This window comes from Armigeres subalbatus, chromosome 2 (assembly GCF_024139115.2).
Source record: "Armigeres subalbatus isolate Guangzhou_Male chromosome 2, GZ_Asu_2, whole genome shotgun sequence".
NCBI lineage: Eukaryota > Metazoa > Arthropoda > Insecta > Diptera > Culicidae > Armigeres > Armigeres subalbatus.
In genome coordinates this window covers 370,639,375-370,664,041 of record NC_085140.1, presented here as the reverse complement: position 1 = coordinate 370,664,041, position 24,667 = coordinate 370,639,375, and the positions used below count along the sequence as shown (strand labels likewise).

At 41.7% G+C, this 24,667-nt stretch overlaps 3 protein-coding genes across 5 annotated transcripts; all 3 read left to right on the top strand.

The window, feature by feature from the left end:
• The first annotated feature begins 4,871 nt into the window (after nucleotides 1-4,871).
• LOC134210109 (FACT complex subunit Ssrp1-like) lies at nucleotides 4,872-15,088 on the top strand. The gene is made up of 4 exons (XM_062686129.1): nucleotides 4,872-5,046; nucleotides 11,576-12,219; nucleotides 12,533-12,732; nucleotides 14,960-15,088. The coding sequence occupies exons 2-4, from the start codon at nucleotides 11,808-11,810 to the stop codon at nucleotides 15,086-15,088; spliced, it is 741 nt and encodes a 246-aa protein (XP_062542113.1). The 5' UTR covers nucleotides 4,872-5,046; nucleotides 11,576-11,807.
• LOC134217226 (FACT complex subunit Ssrp1-like) lies at nucleotides 12,472-17,947 on the top strand. 3 transcript variants are annotated; one of them, XM_062696001.1, is made up of 3 exons: nucleotides 12,472-12,781; nucleotides 14,960-15,890; nucleotides 17,064-17,947. In XM_062696001.1, exons 2-3 carry the CDS (start codon nucleotides 15,659-15,661, stop codon nucleotides 17,324-17,326), a joined length of 495 nt encoding a protein of 164 aa, XP_062551985.1. In that variant the 5' UTR covers nucleotides 12,472-12,781; nucleotides 14,960-15,658; the 3' UTR covers nucleotides 17,327-17,947. The 3 variants fall into 3 exon arrangements, with proteins under 3 accessions (XP_062551985.1, XP_062551982.1, XP_062551984.1); XM_062695998.1 differs by lacking the exon at nucleotides 12,472-12,781 and having other exon boundaries at nucleotides 14,705-15,890; nucleotides 17,064-17,942; XM_062696000.1 differs by lacking the exons at nucleotides 12,472-12,781; nucleotides 14,960-15,890 and adding an exon at nucleotides 16,871-16,890 and having other exon boundaries at nucleotides 17,064-17,942.
• Nucleotides 17,948-18,858: 911 nt separating this feature from the next.
• Nucleotides 18,859-21,484, top strand: LOC134217225 (uncharacterized). Its single transcript, XM_062695997.1, has 3 exons — nucleotides 18,859-19,890; nucleotides 20,382-20,846; nucleotides 20,916-21,484. Exons 1-3 carry the CDS (start codon nucleotides 18,980-18,982, stop codon nucleotides 21,304-21,306), a joined length of 1,767 nt encoding a protein of 588 aa, XP_062551981.1. The 5' UTR covers nucleotides 18,859-18,979; the 3' UTR covers nucleotides 21,307-21,484.
• The last annotated feature ends 3,183 nt before the right edge of the window (nucleotides 21,485-24,667 follow it).

Below are 24,667 nucleotides of genomic sequence, written 5' to 3'. Positions count from 1 at the left end.
CATCGCAGTCAATACTCGACCAGATATAGCTATTTCTGCATCGATTCTTGGAAGAAAAGTAAGTAGTCCAACTATTGCGGATTGGAATGAAGCTAAGCGTACGTTGCGCTATTTAAATATGACATGCAAGATGAAGCTACGACTTGAACCAATGACAAACTGACTAGTTTCGCCGATGCAGATTGGGCAGGCAATGCGAACGACAGAAAGTCTAATACCGGCTTTTTTTCTTGTTTGGTGGAGCACCAATTACTTGGGCACCGAGAAAGCAGTTATGTGTAGCACTTTCAAGTACAGAAGCGGAATACATTTCTCTTGCGGAAAGTGGACAGGAGCTACTCTGGATTTTGAAACTTTTAAATCAATTTATCAAGAAGTGAAATATCCGGTGGTAATAGGAGAAGACAATCAAAGTTGCATGAAACAGTTCACACAAGATTCTATTAGGCAACGGTCTAAACATGTGGATACTAAATATCACTTCATCAAGGATCTATACCAAAATGGAACTATCGATGTTGTATATATTCCAACGAACAAAATGGTTGCTGACATCCTTACCAAACCACTTGGTCGTGTAAAATTTGAGTATTTTCGGAGTAAGCTCGGACTTCACGTTGAGGAGGAGTGATGAAGTAGCAACGGAAGTAGCATGCCATGATATTAATTAGTAGTTATTAATGGAGTATAATAAAATCATTCTTTGTCTAACGTTTAATCGAAGCAGACGTCTTTTACTGACTCTCATCAGTTATTTTATTGTGAACAGCAATAGAGTTTATTGTAATTACAATTGAATTTATCGTATTATTACAATAATTTCTATTGTAATTCTATTGGACTTTTTTATTCGGATAATGGCCGCCACAATCAAGCTCAGTTTTTGGTAGGATGGAAACAGTTTGAAGTTTCAGGCTTGTGTCGTTTGACACAAAAACGATAAGTTTGCATCATCAAAATGATTGAATCATTATGATGATGATTGTTGCGATGTCAAACGACACAAGCCAAACGTCAAATCGATTGCACCCTACCAGAACATGAGTTAAATTGTGGCGGCCATTAGTGCACGTAAAATGCTGGATAGCTTCACTTTTTACGAAAAATGAGTGAGATTTCAGTGAGAAAAAAAGAGACGGCAATATTTCATATTCACTCAGAGCATCATTATAATAGAGGTAATAAACTATAGAGGACGATTGTCGCTGCGGTTCCCTTTGTTATCGTTCCCAAACATGTTGGGTACCTATCTGTCAAAACGTACTGATTTTTCCTTCGTTGACATTTAGTGCCCTATCTTCGCCAGCAAAAGATGTTTCGCCAGTGACGACAGCGACAATCTTCCTCTATAGTTTATTACCTCTATTATCATTATCGGTCGCGAGCATTTTAATCACCCGCGCAGCGCTTTCAGTTTTAGTTTCGTCACTCGTTTCCGTATCGGTCACTATATATTTTCGGCTCTCAATTTGGTTGCTGTATTCCGTATCGGTGACCTCGAGCCGCTTTTCTGCGCTCAAGCGAGTAATGGGATATTTTGAAATCACTCCCATAAACAAAATTATTTTGCAGTTACTTGGCTGTCAAACATTTCCCGCTCTTCGAATTTCTCTTTCCACGCTGCATGAGGGCTTACAAATGCGCTAGACTCTACATGACTTTACGATTGTTTACATACATTCGTGCTCCAATCAGCTGCTGAATCTCGTGAAATTTCGTGAGTACTTTTTAGTTGCATTCCTACTAATTTTCCACTCGAAATATAATGTGAGAATATGTTTATATAATTTATTTTTATTTTCTCCCCAAATAATAACAATACTTCTCAATATTAGATCAGAAACGAACATAACCACAATCTTCAATGTTTGACTCCGGCACAATAGAAAATTTTGGCTTCAGTTTGACAACCAAATCGATTCTATCCGCACCACCCAGTCGGTGACGTTTGACAGTTGACAGTTTATCAAATAGCAGCGCTCTAAGCTCTAAGGCTATCTGACGTTTAATCACCTTTCTCTTGCTCGCGCACGGAAAGGATACACAGAAAAACTAAAAAACTTAAAAAACGAACAGTGGGCAATGTCTGTGACATAACCGCTAAGTGGACGTAGGACTTGACTTGACCATGCCTTTAAGATACATTATGTCCAAATTTCTCACATCAACTATTTTGGATAAATAATCGGCGTTGCATACCATTCCTTGACAAAATCTTCTCATCAAACCGACACAGAAATCAAATCTACCTTGAATCATCAAAAAAAAATTCAGGAAGTATCTGTCCGGTCACGAAATATTAGCCTCGACAGTGGCAACCTTCATATTGAAGGACTGCCTGAAATAAACTACAAGTTGGCTCAGCAGGGGATGTAGACTGTATCTCTAATCCGTGCGATAGCGACTGAAGGAGAACATTATTTTTAACTCTTAGAGCCTTGAAAAAGGCTGTTTGCTTCTTTTCAAATAACCGCGAATTTCTAGTGATGGTATAAAAAAGACTGAATGCTCTGCAAGCGAATACACTTTTCTTTTATACCTTATTTTGAATCTTCTCTGCTTCCCAATTGGTGGGCCAATCAGCTAATCTCTTGTATCCCGCTTCTTTGTCAGCCAAAGCGTCATCATAATCAACGCGTTCGAGAAGGGCATCTTCTTTTTTACCCTTGTTGCTCGCTGCTGGCGTCATTTCCTAACGGGACTTTTCGCTAGATACAGGCCAATAAGACGGGCAAGCGAGCTTAGAATTGCAGTTCAGGTGGGAAGTACGTGTTCTTTTCTGAGACAACATTGTTAGTAGTAGATGGAAGAAAACACCCGGACAAGGGATTTCGGGTGATAAGATTTAGAATTGGTAACATGGGACGATCATTCAGTCACGTTCGCTTTGTGTGCGGTCAGTATCAAACAATGTTTATCTAGATATTTCTTGAATAATGCCAAAAAATCGAACATTTGATGAAAAATCTATTGATAGTTTATTAATGTTTGAGCTGTTATCCGTGTATTTTTTTTATCCAAATAAGATTATGTGAGAGATTTGGACATCCTATATTTTTTTAGGCATTCCACTTCGGTCCACTTCGCGGTTAAATCAGAAAAATTATCCACTGTTAGTTTTGATGCTATTTATGAAAATCACGCATAAAATTTTATCTCTAGAATATTGGATTTGGCACCCAAGTACAATTTCTATCCCGAAGGGTATTGAAAGCTTTGATATTGATCTCTATTATTGGCTCTCTGAAGAACCGTTTGTTTTTTGGACATACATGCTGCATCATGTGGCTTTTCTTCAGCCTGTCTCGGCTCAGCACCGATGCCGGCCGGTCTCGGCTCGACTCTGCTGCTGCTGCTGCCGGTATCTGCTCAGCATTGCTGCTTTGTCGGGTCTGTAGGGTGGACTGCTGCTGTACTGGCTAGGTTTCGGCTGATGATGGTGGCTTCGATGGTGTCGAGCCGAAAAAGCGGTCGGTGTAGACTTCATTCCCTGCTAAAAGGTGTGAGTGCTGTTCAATCGATGATGCGGTTGCTTCGCTTGTCTCGGTCAGAATGAAAGGAAAAAATCGCGTTGCGCTATTTTATGGCTTCTCGGCAGACCCAGCGGCAGCTCATTCGGTGGTGTCTGCACCAATCAGAACGTGGTAATGGAATGATGCAAGAATAATGCGGTACCCATATTTATAGGTTCCCTCGAACTCAATATTATCATTGAAAACAGTTTTATGCCTATTGAAACAAGTTTTTCGGATCTTTTCAAGCATGGACCCGAAAGGCATACTTGAAATCTGTCAATTGAGGAGCTTACCGTAGAAATTCGTTCACTGAGACGAACGCTATTAACGTTTAAAATCTTTCAACACAGCGTAACGCGGTCGATTTGAATATTTTGAAATGACACCCGGTATAGTAAAGAGAGACGTAAGTCCTACGTCAAAAGTTTTTAAAAACTCAACTTTGAGTTCGAAGTTTAAATTTTTAACTCAATAGTAGGTAGCTTTCTCACTCTCTCTTTTGAATGTTATTATAAACAAAGAGAGCTACATCGACTCAACGTGTGCTGTTCCGTGGAAGAAGCCAAATTTTGATTTGTTTTCACCATAGTTCCGGGTGAGTAAAAATAACATAAATTTGAGTTGGTGAAACTTCATAGTGGCTGAAAATTCAACACGGGAGTCAAGGCAACCCGGATAAAAGTGTACCATAGGCTCAACAGTGTAAACAGTTGAATTACCATACGGTCTACGGTTTACAATAGGATATATAGTTTCTTGATGGTTGTCCATATTGTATCAACACCGTGGATATAATACGTCAACATAGTTCTCTAATGTAACAATACTTCCAATTGTTTTTAGAACATTTAGTGCATAAATTTTAATCATTGATAACTTCTGAAAATTTTGTTCAAATTGCATATAAGCAATATAACAATATTTATCCCATTGCCGCCAATATGCATTATTTTTCTTAAAATTCCATTGTTGAACGGTAAAGCCGTCATAATTAAGAAATCCAATATCGTATTGTTTTACTATAAAAATACAATTCAATCTAATGTAATTTGAACGGTTTTCTTCGGCTGTTTCAACAATATATTTACGATACACTCTATTGTTTGACAAAAAAAAGTGTATGAAAAAATCTCAGATTTTGTATAGTTACGATACTTAACAACCCGTACGTTCTAATGCGAAAACTTCATTTACAATTTAATGAATCCCGCACGGAAGGAAGTCTAAAAGCGAACAGGAATCTACCTGAATAAGAGGCAAACCATCTTAGCCAAGCTTCAATTTCATCTTGTGTGTGTGTGTATCTACCGGTACACTCTAATACTGGCACTGCTGTGCGGTTCAAAGGCTGTTCAATTGCCACGGCCGCCATCATTACTTTCTTCTGTTTGACTCGCTTCGGTCGCGCGTGTTCGGGAAAAAAAGTGAACGGTAGTGTAAAATTCGCGTGAAAAATAATATTTATAATCGCAAAGTGGAAAGTTACGAATTGTATTTTTTGTCCATTTTCCTGCACAAGCTCAAAAGCAAGGTTAGTAACTTTTTACTAAAACGCTCACGCAAGAAAAAATTAACTTCGGTAGAAAAAGCGTAGGGTAAGACACCCAGAAATCGCCCTCCCCCCAGTTTTCGCCCACCTATTTTAAAACCTTCATTTCTCGAAAACTAGTTGTTGGAAACAGTTAAAGTTCAGGTTTTGCCTTTCTCGTATACTAAGTATACGGTAAAGGCTATATGATCGCTCCAAAAACAAACTTTTTATAGAAGGCCCGGAGACCCATAGTGTTATATACCGATCGACTCAGCTCGACGAATTGAGGTGATGTTCGTGTGTCTGTGCGCACCCACCCTAAAAAAAATGTCTCTCATTTTTCAAGCACCGATTTACTCACATTTACAAGTTGCATTCGACGCAGGACATTCTGCCATTGTTTCCTATTGAAAATTGGTCAGATCGGACTATGGGCTCGGAAGTTATGGCCAAAATACCACTTTTTCACAGAAAAAAATGTCACTCATTTTTCATGCACTTATCCTTAATCGATTTACTCGCAACAAGTTGCATTCGACTCGATACTCTGCCATTGTTTCCTATTGAAAATTGGTCAGATCGGACTATGGGCTCAAAGTTATGGCCAAAATACTACTTTTTATAGAAAAATTGAGTAAAAAATGTCACTCATTTTTAGGCACATATCCTTAACCGATTTACTCGCAACAAGTTGCATTCGACGCAGAATACTCTACCATTGTTTCCTATTGAAAATTGGCCAGATCGGACTATGGGCTCAAGAGTAATGGCCAAAATACTATCTCTATATTGCACGCGCAAGCCACCCTTACCGCTAGGTCGATTAATCAGGGTTTTTTCATAATTGACTGATGATTGTATGGAAAAACTTGAACTGTTAAAATAAAAACATTACCATCTCCCTAAGATGCATGCTTACTGCAGAAAAAATCACAAACATAAGAATCATCAACAACTATGAGATGAAGTCTAGGAGTAGCAATCCTACACAGAAAAAACAAACGTTGTTTCATCAAATAGAATGCACTTTGTGTTTAAAAAGTGCATTTTTTTTTTCTTAAAAACAAAAGTAAAATATTTTACTGAAACTCATTCTCTCCGATCCAGATTGTAAATTTAAAAGTTCTTCTTTTCAAAACAATAATTGTAGAAATCAAATTATCAAATCGGTCCACCAAACACTTACTTTTTTAACATCGCAGGGACATTGGTATAATAAGTGGCAAAAACCTTTCATTTTATTCTTAATATTTTAAGTAGCAACATATGCTGGGAAAAATCTAAAGTATTGAGCATTTTGTTTCTACAAAATAAGGCATTAATTAACATGGTTGCCTTATTGATCAAATATATATGAAAAAATCAGCAAACGGAAATGCTGTTTTAAAATATTTCAGCTCGTTCCAATTGTGCATGTAAAGCATTTGGTTGACATATTTATTTTGAACTGTTACAATTCGCTTCACTGGCAAAGTCAGGATTCGTCACGGCGTTACGGCTCGACATTAAATCCACCTTGACCAACAAATCTAAAAGTTTTGGATTTAATTTGATCAATAATGGTTCATTTAGATAAAGAAATTATTTATTTTTCATTTATTATTATTTATTTTTAATTTAGTTATTTTGGTTTTTGGTCACGAGGTTATTTAACACATTCCCATAGTTCGGACGGAATCAAAAATATGACAGCAATTTTTTCGTTTTGTTTTCGCATCCTTCGATTGTGATAAATAAAAGAAAAAATCTCATCACGATCGCGAGTGTTCAACCGTTTCTACCCGCGAAAAAAGTGGAAGCCGCCGCATTGCAAATTGGTCACTATACGCCGATCGTCCCTGTGGACAAGTGTCCTTGAACCGTTTCTGGGAGCAGTACGTACAACAGGAACGAATAAATCGCCTGTTGGTCGGCGTAAATGGCATAAAAGATCAACCTTCTTCCTGTCCCAGATTGGCGCAGACAAGCTGTAAAGGACCAAGGGCCATGACCAACCGGCAGGTGAAACCTTACGCATTTGAAGTGGGACTGGATGCGTTCGATAAATATATGGTCTATACGAAAAGTCCAATGTCGATTAACATGCCTGGTCCTCTGGAGGAAGCGGTTTTCCGCTGTCATGCTGTCTTACAGCATACGAAACCTTCGGTGGATTTTAGTTTAATCGAAACAAGCAAAGATGGAAATAGGGTGTTCATCGGACGTTCAACTGAAACCCCGTAGGATGTTTAGGATGTGCCCAAATTGCCCTTTTGACGTTGCGCTTTTTAACGAGCATCAGCACCAAATGCAGTTGGTCTAGGCTAGGTACTTTGTTCGTCGTTGTTTCCAACATCCTTGAGCCAATTGTTTTGGCTAAATTGAGTGAATGTCGCTGAATATATAGGTAAGTTCTTTCATAAGAATGGATTTCAAGGAATTGAGCAGTAAGAATACTGGCTACTTCAATTAAGAGTTGTTCCATGTGCAAAGTAATATATACGCCAGAAAAATTGATAGCTAGAACGAATTTCCTTTATTTATTAGTGTTAGGTCTCCTGTCATTTGAGCTTTCTATAAAATGGGTTATAAAAACTATAAGTTTATCATTGCGATTTATTTATTTGTTTTTAAAATGGAGGGATAAAGGGTACGAGTCTTTTCTGAATTAGTGTAAACATTTTCATTTGACAGTTCGGCAATTTAGTTTTGAATGTTCAAACTTTTAATTTTAGAGCGGCATGTCACTTTTGAACCATGATTGTTGCAAAAGTTGGCGTACTTTTATTTTGAACCTATGCAACTCTCTGCGAAAAAGAACCAACGCAAATTTTTAAAATTACCAATGGTTTTTTTAATGTTATTAATGATTTTTCTTTCTGTGCATTTATGCGAGCAGCACTCGCGCTCATTACAAAATCAAGCAACACTAATTCGCACTGACCATTTATGCGAGCAGCACTCGCGCTCATTACAAAATCAAGCAACACTAATTCGCACTGAATGCTTTATGCAAGAACCACTCGCGTAACACTAATTCGCATTGAGCACTTTATGCAAGAACCACTCGCGCTCGTATCAAATTCAAGCACCACCAAGTCACACTGAATACTATATGCAAGAACCACTCGCGCTCGTTTTAAAATCAAGCAACACTAATTCGCATTGAGCACTTTATGCGAGCACCACTCGTGCTCGTTTCAAATTCAAGCAACACCAAGTCGGACTGAATACTTTGTGCAAGGACCACTCGCGCTCGTTTTAAAATCAAGCCACACTAATTCGCATTGAGCACTTTATGTAAGAACCACTCGCGCTCGTTTCAAATTCAAGCAACACCAAGTCGCACTGAATACTTTATGCGAGCAGCACTCGCGCTCATTACAAAATCAAGCAACACTAATTCTCACTGAGTGCTTTATGCAAGAATCACTCGCGCTCGTTTCAAATTCAAGCAACACCAAGTCACGCTGAATACTTTATGCGAGCAGCACTCGCGCTCATTACAAAATCAAGCAACACTAATTCGCACTGAGTGCTTTATGCAAGAACCACTCGCGCTCGTTTCAAATTCAAGCAACACCAAGTCAGACTGAATACTTTATGCAAGAACCACTTGCGCTCGTTTTAAAATCAAGCAACACTAATTCGCATTGAGCACTTTATGCAAGAACCACTCGCGCTCGTTTCAAATTCAAGCAACACCAAGTTGCACTGAATACTTTATACAAAAACCACTCGCGCTCGTTTTAAAATCAAGCAACACTAATTCGCATTGAGCTCTTTATGCAAGAACCACTCGCGCTCGTTTCAAATTCAAGCAACACCAAGTCAGACTGAATACTTTATGCAAGAACCACTTGCGCTCGTTTCAAATTCAAGCAACACTAAGTCGCACTGAATACTTTGTGCAAGGACCACTCGCGCTCGTTTTAAAATCAAGCAACACTAATTCGCATTGAGCACTTTATGCAAGAACCACTCGCGCTCGTTTTAAAATCAAGCAACACCAAGTCACACTGAATACTTTATGCAAAAACCACTCGCGCTCGTTTTAAAATCAAGCAACACTAATTCGCATTGAGCTCTTTATGCAAGAACCACTCGCGCACGTTTCAAATTCAAGCAACACCAAGTCACACTGAATTTTTTATGCAAAAACCAGTCGCGCTCGTTTTAAAATCAAGCAACACTAATTCGCATTGAGCTCTTTATGCAAGAACCACTCGCGCACGTTTCAAATTCAAGCATCACCAAGTCGGACTGAATACTTTATGCAAGAACCACTCGCGCTCATTACAAATACAAGCAACACTAATTCGCACTGAGTGCTTTATGCAAGAACCACTCGCGCTCGTTTCAAATTCAAGCAACACCAAGTCGCACTGAATACTTTGTGCAAGGACCACTCGCGCTCGTTTTAAAATCAAGCAACACTAATTCGCATTGAGCACTTTATGCAAGAACCACTCGCGCTCGTTTCAAATTCAAGCAACACCAAGTCTGACTGAATACTTTATGCAAGAACCACTTGCGCTCGTTTTAAAATCAAGCAACACTAATTCGCACTGAGTGCTTTATACAAGAACCACTCGTGCTCGTTTCAAATTCAAGCAACACTAATTCGCACTGAGTGCTTTATGCAAGAACCACTCGCGCTCGTTTCAAATTCAAGCAACACCAAGTTGCACTGAATACTTTATACAAAAAACACTCGCGCTCGTTTCAAATTCAAGCACCAAGTCACACTGAATACTTTATGCAAGAACCACTCGCGCTCGTTTTAAAATCAAGCAACACTAATTCGCACTGACCATTTATGCGAGCAGCACTCGCGCTCATTACAAATACAAGCAACACTAATTCGCACTGAGTGCTTTATGCAAGAACCACTCGCGCTCGTTTCAAATTCAAGCAACACCAAGTCACACTGATTTTTTTATGCAAAAACCACTTGCGCTCATTTTAAAATCAAGCAACACTAAGTCGCACTGAGTGCTTTATGCAAGAACCACTCGCGCTCATTACAAAATCAAGCAACACTAATTCGCACTGAGTGCTTTATGCAAGAACCACTCGCGCTCGTTTCAAATTCAAGTAACACCAAGTCGCACTGAATACTTTATGCAAGAACCACTCGCGCTCGTTTTAAAATCAAGCAACACTAATTCGCATTGAGCACTTTATGCGAGCACCACTCGTGCTCGTTTCAAATTCAAGCAACACTGAGTCGCACTGAATACTTTGTGCAAGGACCACTCGCGCTCGTTTTAAAATCAAGCAACACTAATTCGCATTGAGCACTTTATGCAAGAACCACTCGCGCTCGTTTCAAATTCAAGCAACACCAAGTCGCACTGAATACTTTATGCGAGCAGCACTCGCGCTCATTACAAAATCAAGCAACACTAATTCGCACTGACCATTTATGCGAGCAGCACTCGCGCTCATTACAAAATCAAGCAACACTAATTCGCACTGAGTGCTTTATGCAAGAACCACTCGCGCTCGTTTCAAATTCAAGCAACACCAAGTCACACTGAATACTTTATGCGAGAACCACTCGCGCTCATTACAAAATCAAGCAACACTAATTCGCACTGAATGCTTTATGCAAGAACCACTATCCAACAGTCGTACAACTTGTCCACAAACGGTCCGACTTCACTCCGACCGAACCAAATTTCCTGGAGGCGAAGTCAAAGTTGTACAACATGTCGGAGCGTGTATGGGGCCCCTTAGAATTCGGCACCAACATTTCAAAAGGGCGAAACTGTTTCTGTAAACAATAGCTTCTCACGTCGCTGCTGGACTCGCATCCTCCTCTTTCATCAAATGGCGCTGAATTGCGTATAGGTGGGCGCAAATTAGCCCACCAGTCACATAAGAAGCTCTTATTTACAAAAGCAATTTTGCCCTTTTGAAATGTTGGTGCCGAATTAGAGATATCGCGGTTATTTCTGAAGGCGTATCAGGATACTTTTTAAAATCCAACTGGGTAGCCAATTAAAATTTGTTTTGAGTTCAATCTGGAATTTCTTCTAAAGTTTCAGGTCTTGGGAGAGATCTCTCCCGAAAAAACGTTTTGAATGGGTGGTCCATACTGCCCCAATTGGTGGCCCATATTTTCCCGTAAAGTCGAGAATATACATTATAAACAACACATTTTCAAAAGTGCATTCCAACAATTTTTAAACGCATTTTACATCATTCATCGACGTAATATGAAAGATAACACTCTCTAGTATAAGTCAACCACATTTGAATGGCAATTTTGATTGCCAATTGCGTTCGAAAGTGGTGCAAACCAGAAACCAGGCAAGTAGGCACCTTGGCCAAGGACACGTGAAAGATAGTATTATACTACTAGGTGAATTAATTTGAGTTTTTGTCTCGGATCATATGTTCAGAATGTTTAGGCCAAATTAAATTATTTGAACAAAATTGGGGGAAGAAAATTAACCATCATCAAAATAAAACCAAAGCCTTATTTTTTTTCCAAATATCAATAGTTGTAATTTATTCAATACCCATGATTTTCATTTTGCAGTGTCCCGGCAAGCAGAAGATGACCGACGCGGCCATTGTATTCAAGAACGAGCAACCCGGCAAGGTGGAGCAGACCAACGCATCGGATATCGACCTGAACTACAGAAATTTGTTGGAAGCTACGGATTGAGAGTGTTTATGAAGAATGAGTTGCTGTACAGGTTTATTGGGTTCACGGGAGACGAACAGATAATTGCGGACTTTGTTAAGAATATCCGAATTTCCGATTGGACATGCTGGAGAAGGAACTGCCAACGCGAGGCTGGAATTGGGGAACGATTCACTTCAAGGGCAGTGTGCTGTCATTCGATGTGGAAAGTAGAACCAACATTGAGATTCCGCTGAGTCACGTTTCCCAGTGCAACAGTGGCAAGTACGAGGTGACCGTGGAGTTCTATCAGAACGATGATGCACCGGTCAGTCTAATGGAGATGCGCTTCCACATTCCTATGACGGAGTCGGCTGAAACGGATCCGGTCGAGGTATCCCCGGACCAGGTCATGAAGCAAGCTTCGGTCATTTCCGCCACTTGCGATGCCATTGCTATCTTCCGGGAGATTCATTGTCTTACGCCGCGTGGTCGCCATGACATTAAGGTGTTCCAGTTTCCGGTAAGCTGCACGGTTAAACCACAGACAAACAGACGTAACAGCTTGAACTTTTTTCTGAAAAATCCATCGCTCAACTCATCTACCACCATCTGGCGAACATGTTACACGAAACGATGTTTCGTATGACATCGTCACCAGAAGGCGCTGGAGTGAAATGTCAAACCCGAAGGATTACGACACTGGCGCCTCTAGTTGTGAATTGCGTAATCAATCAAATTCGAATTGATCGTTGAAGTCATGGTCGATGGCATTTTCTCTAGTGTTACGTCTGTTTGTCTGTGGTTAAACACACGATTTTAAAATTCCCACGTCATCGGTGTTCCGGTTGTTCCTGCTTCCGCACAAAGACAATCGACTGATGTTCTTTGTCATTTCATTGGACCCACTGATCAAGCAAGGTCAAACTCAGTACCACTTTCTGGTTACGCAGTTACATATGGAAGAGGAAACATGTATTGAGTTACCGTTCTCGGAGGATGAGATGAAAGAAAAGTATGAGGACATACTGACACACTTGTCCGGGCCGGTGTACGAAGTGCTGGTGAAGGTGAAGGTGATCAACAACAGAAAGATGACGGGTTCGGGAACATTCATTGGTAAGTTTGGAATCGGATGGGATTACAAGGACTCACTCAATCCGAACTTAAAGCGAAGCGTCTTATAAGACTCTTAGTTTATAGTTAGGATGTTTATAGTAAATGTACACTCTGAGAAAAATCTATACTAAATAGATTCAAAGTCATTCTAAATCGCTATTCGCCTGGTTGACCCCGTCTTCGTTTAAGTGCAGGCTATACTTGATTAGTATAACTTTCATTTATAAGACAATAGTATAAAGCGAGTATATTAAAACTAGTATTTGCCGGCCTAATTTTATTTTTGTTTTGAACTTTTTACTGTTTACAAAAATAACAAACAGCTTTGAAACATTTCAGAAAAATTTTATTATTCAAGGATATACAAAAATATGTACTATATACTTAAAACTTTTAAACAAAAAATGTTTCGAGGCGATATGAGCAACCGAGTGGGCAACGCAACAAAACAAAAGATCGATTTATATTTTTCTGGTCAAAGTGCCGCAGATCCATTTTCTGACTGCTGGCATCGCACCCGATGGCACCACGATCATTTCTGGTTGGCGTTAGATGTTCCCTGACCCTTCGTTGGTGACTTAGCGTAACCTTTTCATAGTTAGTTCTTACGGATCCACCGGAAACGTATTGGAACGAACAACGTGCCGGAAGCGTCGTTTTCTAAAAATAAGCACTATAAGCGATAATTTCGTCGAAAACCATTTTGAGCTTACCTTTATTTTGCGTCTTCTAAAACATCGTATATCAAACATATCAAAAGATGGTGGGTTATCGTTGATTCGGTGGCAGTTGATAATGTGGGAACAGATCCGGGTCCAGCCAACGCCACTTTAAATGATGAAGGAACATGAACAATTGTTTGCAGTAGATGGAAAAAATGTGCTTTCAACCTCTTTCAATAAATATCACAAGGCGATCAATGCATTAGTAAAATAGTGTTGCCTTATTCGGTGGTAGATTATATTATATTTTTGAATAGATTACTTTTTAAACTAAGCCTAGAATAAACTTTGCAAATATAAAAAAAGATTAATTTTTATACTATTATAGGTTTTTTCTATTTCTGAGTGTATATGTTAGAATTCGGCACCAACATTTCAAAAGGGCGAAACTGTTTCTGTAAACAATAGCTTCTCACGTCGCTGCTGCACTCGAATCCTCCTCTTTCATTAAATGGCGCTGAATTGCATATAGATGAGCGCAAGTTAGCCCACCAGCCACATAAGAAGCTCTTGTTTACAAAAGCAATTTTGCCGAATTAGAGATAGGTTTCGCGATTATTTCTGATGGCATGTCAGGATACATTTTAAAATCCAACTGGGTATCCAATTAAAATTTGTTTTGGGTTCAATCTAGAATTTCTTCCAAAGTTTCAGGTCTTGGGAGAGATCTCTCCCAAAATAACGTTTTGGATGGGTGGTCCATACTGCCTCAATTAGTGGCCTATATTGCCCCGTATAGTCGAGAACACACATTATAAACAACACATTTTCAAAAGTTCATTTCAACCATTTTTAAACACATTTTTCATCATTCATCGACGTAATATGAAAGATAACACTCTTTAGTATAAGTCAACCACATTTGAATGGCAATTTTTGGAGCTTTTCAGCGCTTTTCGGAACGATTAGGTGACCCATATTGCTTTTATCACCCCTATAGTACGTTCAGATTATGAGCTATATCACTTGATATAGCGAATCTTGACATGAGATGCCATATGCATTATTTCCAGTGAAAACTAGATGTACAAACACTGATGTCAAGATGCTCTATATCAAGTGATATAGCTCATAATCTGAACGTAGTCCTACAGTGTGCGCAAACAAAAGCTAATAAAAACATTAGTCATCGTTTCGACTTTCTCGCAAAAAGTGGCAGTTGACAGGGGCTTGGCCTATCTGATTGCTAATTGCGTTCGAAAGTGGTTCAACCCAGAAACCAGGCTAGTAGGCACCTTGGCCAAAGACACGTAAAAGATAGTATCACGCTACTAGGTGAATTAATTTGAGTTTTTGTCTCGGATCATATGTTCAGAATGTTTAGGCCAAATTAAATTATTTGAACAAAATTGGGGGAAGAAAATTAACCGTCATCAAAATAAAACCAAAGCCTTAATTTTTTTCCAAATATCAATAGTTGTAATTTATTCAATACCCATGATTTTCATTTTTGCAGTGTCCCGGCAAGCAGAAGATGACCGACGCGGCCATCGTATTCAAGAACGAGAAACCCGGAAATGTGCAGCAGATCAACGCATCGGATATCGACCTGAACTACAGAAATTTGTGGGAAGCTACGGATTGAGAGTGTTTATGAAGAATGAGTTACTGCACAGGTTTATTGGGTTCACGGGAGACGAACAGATAATTGCGGACTTTGTTAAGAATGTCCGAATTTCCGATTGGACATGCTGGAGAAGGAACTGGCAACGCGAGGCTGGAATTGGGGAACGATTCACTTCAAGGGCAGTGTGCTGTCATTCGATGTGGAAAGTAGAACCAACATAGAGATTCCGCTGAGTCACGTTTCCCAGTGCAACAGTGGCAAGTACGAGGTGACCGTGGAGTTCTATCAGAATGATGATGCACCGGTCAGTCTAATGGAGATGCGCTTCCACATTCCTATGACGGAGTCGGCTGAAACGGATCCGGTCGAGGTATCCCTGGACCAGGTCATGAAGCAAGCTTCGGTCATTTCCGCCACTTGCGATGCCATTGCCATCTTCCGGGAGATTCATTGTCTTACGCCGCGTGGTCGCCATGACATTAAGGTGTTCCAGTTTCCGGTAAGCTGCACGGTAAAACACACGATTTTAAAATTCCCACGTCATCGGTGTTCCGGTTGTTCCTGCTTCCGCACAAAGACAATCGACTGATGTTCTTTGTCATTTCATTGGACCCACTGATCAAGCAAGGTCAAACTCAGTACAACTTTCTGATTACGCTGTTACATATGGAAGAGGAAGCAGGTATTGAGTTACCGGAGGATGAGATGAAAGAAAAGTATGAGGACACACTGACACACTTGTCCGGGCCGGTGTACGAAGTGCTGGTGAAGGTGAAGGTGATCAACAACAGGAAGATGACGGGTTCGGGAACATTCATTGGTAAGTTTGGAATCGGATGGGATTACAAGGACTCACTCAATCCGAACTTAAGGCGAAGCGTCTTATAAGACTCTTAGTTTATAGCTAGGATGTTTATAGTAAATGTATATGTTAGAATTCGGCACCAACATTTCAAAAGGGCGAAGCTGTTTCTGTAAACAATAGCTTCTCACGTCGCTGCTGCACTCGAATCCTCCTCTTTCATTAAATGGCGCTGAATTGCGTTTAGGTGAGCGCAAGTTAGCCCACCAGCCACATAAAAAGCTCTTGTTTACAAAAGCAATTTTGCCCTTTTGAAATGTTGGTGCCGAATTAGAGATAGGTTTCGCGATTATTTCTGAAGGCATGTCAGGATACATTTTAAAATCCAACTGGGTATCCAATTAAAATTTGTTTTGGGTTCAATCTAGAATTTCTTCCAAAGTTTCAGGTCTTGGGAGAGATCTCTCCCAAAAGAACGTTTTGGATGGGTGGTCCATACTGCCTCAATTAGTGGCCTATATTGCCCCGTATGGGGCCCTCCTTAGCCGTGCGGTAAGACGCGCGGCTACAAAGCAAGACCATGCTGAGGGTGGCTGGGTTCGATTCCCGGTGCCGGTCTAGGCAATTTTCGGATTGGAAATTGTCTCGACTTCCCTGGGCATAAAAAAGTATCATCGTGTTAGCCTCATGATATATGAATGCAAAAATGGTAACCTGGCTTAGAAACCTCGCAGTTAATAACTGTGGAAGTGCTTAATGAACACTAAGCTGTGAGGCGGCTCTGTCCCAGTGTGGGGATGTAATGCCAATAAGAAGAAGAAGAAGAAGAAGAAGATTGCCCCGTATAGTCGAGAACACACATTATAAACAACACATTTTCAAAAGTTCATTTCAACAATTTTTAAACACATTTTTCATCATTCATCGACGTAATATGAAAGATAACACTCTTTAGTATAAGTCAACCACATTTAAATGGCAAATTTTGGAGCTTTTCAGCGCTTTTCGGAACGATTAGGTGACCCATATTGCTTTTATCACTCATATGTTCAGAATGTTTAGGCCAAATTAAATTATTTGAACAAAATTGGGGAAGAAAATTAACCGTCATCAAAATAAAACCAGAGCAGTCATTTTTCTAAATATCAATAGTTGTAATTTATTCAATGCCCATGATTTTCATTTTTGCAGTGTCCCGGCAAGCAGAAGATGACCGACACGGCCATCGTATTCAAGAACGAGAAACCCGGAAAGGTGGAGCACATCAACGCATTAGATATCGACCTGAACTACTGAAATTTGTGGGAAGCTACGGATCGAGAGTGTTTATGAAGAATGAATTTCCGATTGGACATGCTGGAGAAGGAACTGCCAACGCAAGGCTGGAATTGGGGAACGATTCACTTCAAGGGCAGTGTGCTGTCATTCGATGTGGAAAGCAGAACCAACATTGAGATTCCGCTGAGCCACGTTTCCCAGTGCAACAGTGGCAAGAACGAGGTGACCGTGGAGTTCCATCGGAACGATGATGCACCGGTCAGCCTAATGGAGATGCGCTTCCACATTCCTATGACGGAGTCGGCTGAAACGGATCCGGTCGAGGTATCCCCGGACCAGGTCATGAAGCAAGCTTCGGTCATTTCCGCCACTTACGATGCCATTGTTATCTTCCGGGAGATTCATTGTCTTACGCCGCGTGGTCGCCATGACATTAAGGTGTTCCAGTTTCCGGTAAGCTGCACGGTAAAACACACGATTTCAAAATTCCCACGTCACCGGTGTTGCGGTTCTTCCTGCTTCCACACAAGGATAATCGACAGATGTTCTTTGTCATTTCGTTGGACCCACCGATCAAGCAAGTTCAAACTCGGTACCACTTTCTGGTTACGCTGTTCCAGACAATCAGTCCACCTTCCATGGAACCGGAGTACCGGAACTGGATAACCAATTTGATTGAACATGATGCAGCGATTCCCAGATGCGAGCGCTCACAATTCTCGATATATATATGTATATTATTATTTCTAAAATAAATGTAAAGAGAAAAAATGAAATTTTTCAATTATATTTTTTGTATGTATGCATTTTAAATATGTTTTTTTTTTACAAATTCGAAATGTAATATAAACATATTTATAAAAAAAATAAGAAGAATCGAGGGATCCGTATCTCCATAATGTCTAGTGAAAATCTAAGAGAACTGTGGTACCCATGTCTTTTAGATTTCTCTGCGTTATCTAAGAGAACTGATATGTCAAATCCCTTTCGGTTCAAACGGTTTACTCGTCTAAAATTTGAAGTAGACACCGGTTTAAACGGTTGTTGCATTTGAGGCGGATTTGAGGTGTGACAGGTTCTAGACATCGAAGAAAATATCTAGGAGACTCAACATTTGTCTCAGAGATATCGCGGAGATGTCTAGAACAAATTTCCGAGCGGGATGGTTCATAACAATACATTCTAATGTATTTCTATTATCTCATTTACAATAAAATCTATTGTAAATTTATTGCGTTTTATAGTGATGTTTCAATAAATTGTATTGTTTTTCAATGAGAAAGTACTCAACGGATTTTTTAGCATTTTACTTATTTTTGGCTTCTCGCACGCAAGGGCGGATTTGAGTGAACACGGTTAGATGAGTTTACCATTAATGGGTACTGTGCTATTGTTGATATTATTCACCGTGAAAATTCACCCATTTTCTTGAAAAAGTGCCACTACCCATTTTAATGAGTAGTGGCGCTTTTGAAGAAAATGGGTGAATTTTTTCACGGCGGAATAATATCAACAATAACACAGTACCCATTAATGGGTAAAGTCATCTAACCGTGAAAGGAACCGTAAATTGAGTTGTTTCGCGGTTCCGTGTAGGATTTGTTTTCATGAAGAATTTTGCTTCGACTTCGCGAATTCGTTTTAAAACGAAATACCTAATTTTGATTTGCTTGATCTGAGCGTGTTTGTACTTCGTAAACAAAGTACGCAGTCGATCTCTTCAACGATCTTTGATTTTTTCACGTGCGAATCGCGTTTGTGGCAATTTTTGAACAACGGTTTTCAAAAATCAGGAAAAGTTGTGCGAATTTACGATAATATCCGAAGCTATGTCTCTTATACCGGTTCCAGTTTGTTTTGGCTGTAAAAAGTCGGCCTCTTTATCGGTTTCCTGCTCGGACTGTTTGCGGATTTTTTGCGGAAAATGCTTTGGCTTTCAGCCGAATCCCGATGCCTCCTCTTCCGAAGATAGCGTCAAAAAATTTGTGAGCGTTGTGTCGCTACTGTCAATTCGAATCTGCTCCAGTTGCACCAAATCTGATGACATCGTGGAGTGTTGCTCCGATGATATCCCGGAAGTTATCAGCGTTGATGACGTTCAAGAAAGTTCTGAGCCCGGTGATCAAAATAGCGTCGTTAGTTCCAACGAAGCGCTTCCGGATGTCAAACCAAGTAAGTCGCAATTAATGGTAAATCCGGCAGCCATGAAGGTGAAGCAAGAGCGCTGCTGGTCGCACAATAAGGAAATGAACTTGTACTGCTTAAACTGCAATGTAATAATCTGTGGGGACTGTTTTCTGACCGGTGCGGATCACATGCGCCACCAAATCGATTTCCTCGAGACGGTGTTCCGTGAGAAGCGCCTGGAAACGCAGCAAAAGCTGGTCCACCTGGAGGAAACAGTGGGCGTCCTACAGCGGGAGGCTTTGCAGTGCGAGACGAATCTGGCCTTGATACAGTCCGCAGAGAAGGCCGTTCTGGCCGAAATCGATGCCATTTGCGAGGAGGCAAAGATGAGCGTCTCCCGTTTGACCACCAATCGGAAGAGGAAACTGGAGGCTCGGGCAGGGTTTCCTGCCAAGAAGAAAAAACTAACAACAGCTCTTCAGGCAATGGTCGATAAAATGGGTCCAGCGGAGTTCTTCCAACACCAACCGGCAGTCTACAAGCAGTGCGCTGAGCTGATGTCCGAATGTTCACCGAAAGGGTTCAATGTGCTAAAATTCGAAGATGTTGGATGGTAAGACACCAATTTGATGAATTATTAGCTTTTTATCTTATTATAATTATAATTGTCACTATTCCTACAAGAATTGATGCTTAAAAATTTACTAAACGATGCCGCAAGGACTTATAGGAATGATCTCAACCATCTATAATATTCTATATGAAACATGCACTAACTCACGGTTAATGCTATTCATTATATTAAAGACAATATGCTAAGTATGTAGTTAATCAAATTTCTTGAAACTGATTCCATACAGTTGTATGATATCTAGCGGTAATCCATTCCGCGGTTTACTATTTGGTGGTTTGCCCCATTTTGCAGACAATATGCACAATATTCGCGGAAACGATTGGGGTTTGCCGTCTTCAAATTCACGCTTTTGTTCGGTTCATTCAGTGTAGAACAACCGCGAAATGGTTTACCCGAACTTCCTCGTATAACACTTTCTATTTTTAATGTTTTGTTTGACTAATGTATTACACTAATCCAATCCGTTTTAGCGAGTTGGTGCCGTCATACCAGATGGAGAAGTTCACGATATCTAATTTTGACGGGACATTTGCTGGATGGCCATTACACATGAACTCGTCATGTGATACAATGTGGAACATTTTTATTCGTAAAAATGAATCCCTCTTCGTGAAGGTCACACCGGACGAAAAAGACGTGGCAGAACATCCGTATAAAATGTTAGTGGAAATTCCCCACCCGAAAGACATCCGCAAAACTGTTACTAAGACATTTACCGTTCATGGTCCGCCCAAGGAGGAAGAGATCGTCACGATTGATCAGTTAAAGGTGGAGAATTTCATCTGCAATAACAATGAAATTGCGATCAAGATTGGACTGCGACCTCTGAATGCTATCACCGAGAATCGGTTTCTCAAGAATCGTTACAAAAAGGTCAGAGACACCGTTGCCAATCTGGAAAAACAGGTGACTGTTACCGGAAAAGATATTCATTGGTAAAAATAACCTTCTCAATATACCTACCTCAAGCGCGATCTAATTCAAACACTTTAAATAACTTTCAGCAAATACTGCATCATGTACTTCAACATGTGCGTCTCGAAGGTACCGAAGAAAACGCCCGATCCCACCCATTCCCCCGATCTGGTGGACCAAATGGAGCGCCAGTGGTGTCTTCGGGTGTACCCTTTTGCGCTCACCCTGCAGGACAATAATCTGAAGGTGTTTGTGGTGATGCGAAAGGGAACACGCACCAAGTGTCGCTACTTCATCGAACTGCTGCACACCGATCCCAAGAAGAACGTGATCCAGTGCACGGAGAGTACGTTCGATACCATCGATGCCGGGTATGGTTGGCACAGCTTCATGGAACGTAAGCGCCTGTTAGCCGATCCAGGCTACTACTCGAACTCTGTCTTACGGTTCCGTTTTGGGGTGCAACCGCTCGAGACTTAGATGGGGCAAGAGGTAGGTGGAGAGCTCGGATTAGTTTGTTTTTAAATACTCCTTATTGATTTATGTTTAATTGAGATGAATTCGTTTAGTATGTGAATATGAGTCATATACTTGTTGCTGCATACGAAGAGATCACGTTAATAGATGTTTCTGAGAAATAGATTACTTACTGTTGAAATTTTGTTTTGTTTTCGCTTCCGAAAAGCACACAGTAGGTTGGTTTGGGGTGTGACCGGTTCGATAGTTGTAACGTAACGGGTTCGGCATCAGCTGCTGCACAAAACTTTTTACAGTTTATATAGAATTCGTTGTTTTAAGCCTAATGACCTTCATTCCACCCGCATACAATTTGAACGAAATTTTGCAGCCTTATTTTTATGGAGAGGGAATCTGCTCAACAGACATCATGGGTTGTCCAGGAAGTGTGGGGTTAGGGGCCACCTCCAACAGCAAACGAGGGAGGCAGGACTACATCCTGACCCGCTAAACCGTTTCCATTAGAAGAACACCATGGTATTGAGCCAGCGCATTGCCGGCTTTCCAGGTGGCCTTACCACACCCTATGTCCTCGGAAGGTGGGAAGGGTCGATTTCGCGCCTGCTTCCCTCTGCACGACTGGTATAATGATGCCTCGTGCACCCCAAATTGACCACTCTGCGATAGGGTCTATTCGTCAACACACAGAGGGACTTGCCTACGCCTGCCCCAGCTTTGACGAGGACCCCTTTCCGTTCTCGGGCTCGGAACCTGCCCGGTTGACCAACGCCGCGAAAGCGACGATACCATGTTGTTCTTCGCGCGGCCACTTGTTTGATAAAAGGATCGGGGTAGTGTCCAGACCACATGTGGCAAGCATGTGGTCACGCATTGCGCGAAAACGTGGGCACACGAACAACACGTGTTCCGCCGTTTCCTCTAGACCTGCGCACACCAAACACTGCGTTTCCTGCACTGTGATTTTGCAGCACGCTTAAACGCCGGGCACTTCGAACCCCCTATGGGGTGCTTGCTGTTCACAGCTTTGCTGGAACAAATCAAACAATTGGGAGGGTTCGTGCAGCATTGTGCCTTATGTCCCTCCAATCCGCAGCGTCGGTAGTCCCATTCCTTGTGCCCCGGTTCCAGGCACTTGAAGCAAACTTCGGGTTGCTCGTATATGCCCTCAGGGCACACCGACCATCCCACATTGACGCTTCCTATCTTAACTACCTTGGAAGCGTCCGCTGCAGATAGCCGAACCAATGCTACCTGCGTCCCTGCCGGACCCTTCCGTAGCCGAATGGCTGCGGTGGGCGTCTCCACTTCACACTGTCGCCGCAGTGCCGTGATGAGCTCTTCGACTTCGGTGATCTCGTCCAGGTCTTTAACCCTTAGATTCACCTCCGCCGTTAGTGCCCTCACCTTAACCGTCTCGCCTAGGTCTTCCTCCGCCAACTTCTTGTAAGCGGCGCCCTTTTGCGAGACGCCCCGCTTCAGCTCGAGGATCATCTCGCCCATCCGGGTACGTCTCATTCGACGTACGTCGGCGCCGAGTTCACCGAGCTTGACGTCACTCCTCATCGCCTTCAAGACGTCCGAGTACTTAGCCTCGTCCGTCGTGATGACTAGGGCATCGCCCCTGGAGCGATTGACGCCTACCCTAGACTTCTTGCTACCCTCATTCGCCTGGGCCTTCTTTTCGGCCCTTGACGTCTTCGGTTTCCTCTAGTTCTTGACCAGGGTCCAGGAGGCGTCATCCCCCTCTATTTCCCTGGTCTGGTGCGGCTGAGAGCTCTCAGCCTGCAGTAACCCCTTACCACCGTCTTTCCTGGGTGGATGTACCTTTCCAGGTCCTTCCTCCCCCGGTTTTGGAGGTACCTGGCCGGGGTTCAGCTTCCCAGCCGCACTACCTTTGTTCGGGGTAGTAACCCTCCGCGTTTTGGAGCGCCCCCCAGGGAGCTCATCCCCTGGAGACTGTCTCCCCCGTTTTTGTGTCTGCTCCGTTGGAGCAATCACCCCCGACGTGCCCGCGAATACGTCGATTCGATCTTGCCCGAGTCCGCGAATCCTTGGGCCTCAGTCTGGGTAGACCTCGACTCCACGGATTTCACGGGTTTACACTTCGCCTTCCCGACTGCCCTCTCCAGCTTGGTGTCCAACATCGACTTTCGAAGTTTCAACAAGCTCCTCTTGAGGTCCTTACTGATATTATGCTTCGATGACGCAAAGTCAATGATGGCGTTCAGCTGTTCCGTTACCACCTCGAAGGCCGAAAGCCCATCGCGTTTGCGGTTCAAAGCCCCCACAAGCTATGGGCCGTCCATAACCTCTACCGGCGTTGCCGCTCTTGTAGCTTACGTGGTTCTTGTGAACATTATTTCCAACAATGGAAAAAGTATCTCCATCAGTAAAACGAAATAAAATATATCCGAAAATGACTCTTGGCCCTTATATAGTGTATGTACGACGAGTGGATTGTCCACCCAATCCGTTCGAAATTGCTGATTTTCTTAACTCTAGTTATAAATCTGTGAGTGAAACAAAATATCACAACGAAGATAAAATTCAGATTACATTCGATAATCGGAAAGAAGTCAACGATTCCCTGCTATCTGCATCTTTTTTACAGTCATCGTTCTACCTTTATGCGCCGGCATTTACAAAGATAAAAATATGCCAGCCTCAACAAGCGATCGACCAATCCCGTTAGAGACAAAGCCTTACCAGCCATTCGAATAACTTTCGCTTCTACTGTTCTACCGGACTACCTACAAGTATGTAATGTATTGCTACCAGTGCGTCTTTTTTCACCACAAGCCAATGATGTGTGCTCGTTGCAAGCAGGATTAGAAACAACATCAAGGCGTCTACTTCAAGTTCAACTAAAGTTTAATAATTTAGTTCTTTGTCTCAAATAGTAAAATTGCTTGAGAAAAATGTATTAATGAATAAATACGTTCAGGGTCCCCAGGTCCGATTCCACCGCGTGCAGCGTGTTTGTGGCCTTCCAGATCTCTGTTGAACATTGTTTTCGCTATTCTTTCTTTCGACATTCGCACTAAGTGCCCACTGAAGTCTGCCGTATTTTATACGATTCACAATATTTTCTTCTTTGTATGCTTGATACTACAGCTCATGATTCATGCGTTTGTATTGTACGCAACCCTTTTCGCTCGAAAACCATTGACAGTTGCGTAAAACCTCTGCATATCGTTTCTATCCATGTTCTCCTGCGCTTCAGCTATCACACTCTCTTCGTGTTGCCTTTTTTCTGCGGTGGATTCGTTTCTCTTTTGCCCTTGCTACACTGTACCGCTCTCTGTTGGAACGGGTACGAGCCACTAGCATTCGACTCCTAGCAACATTTTTCTCGTCCGTCACT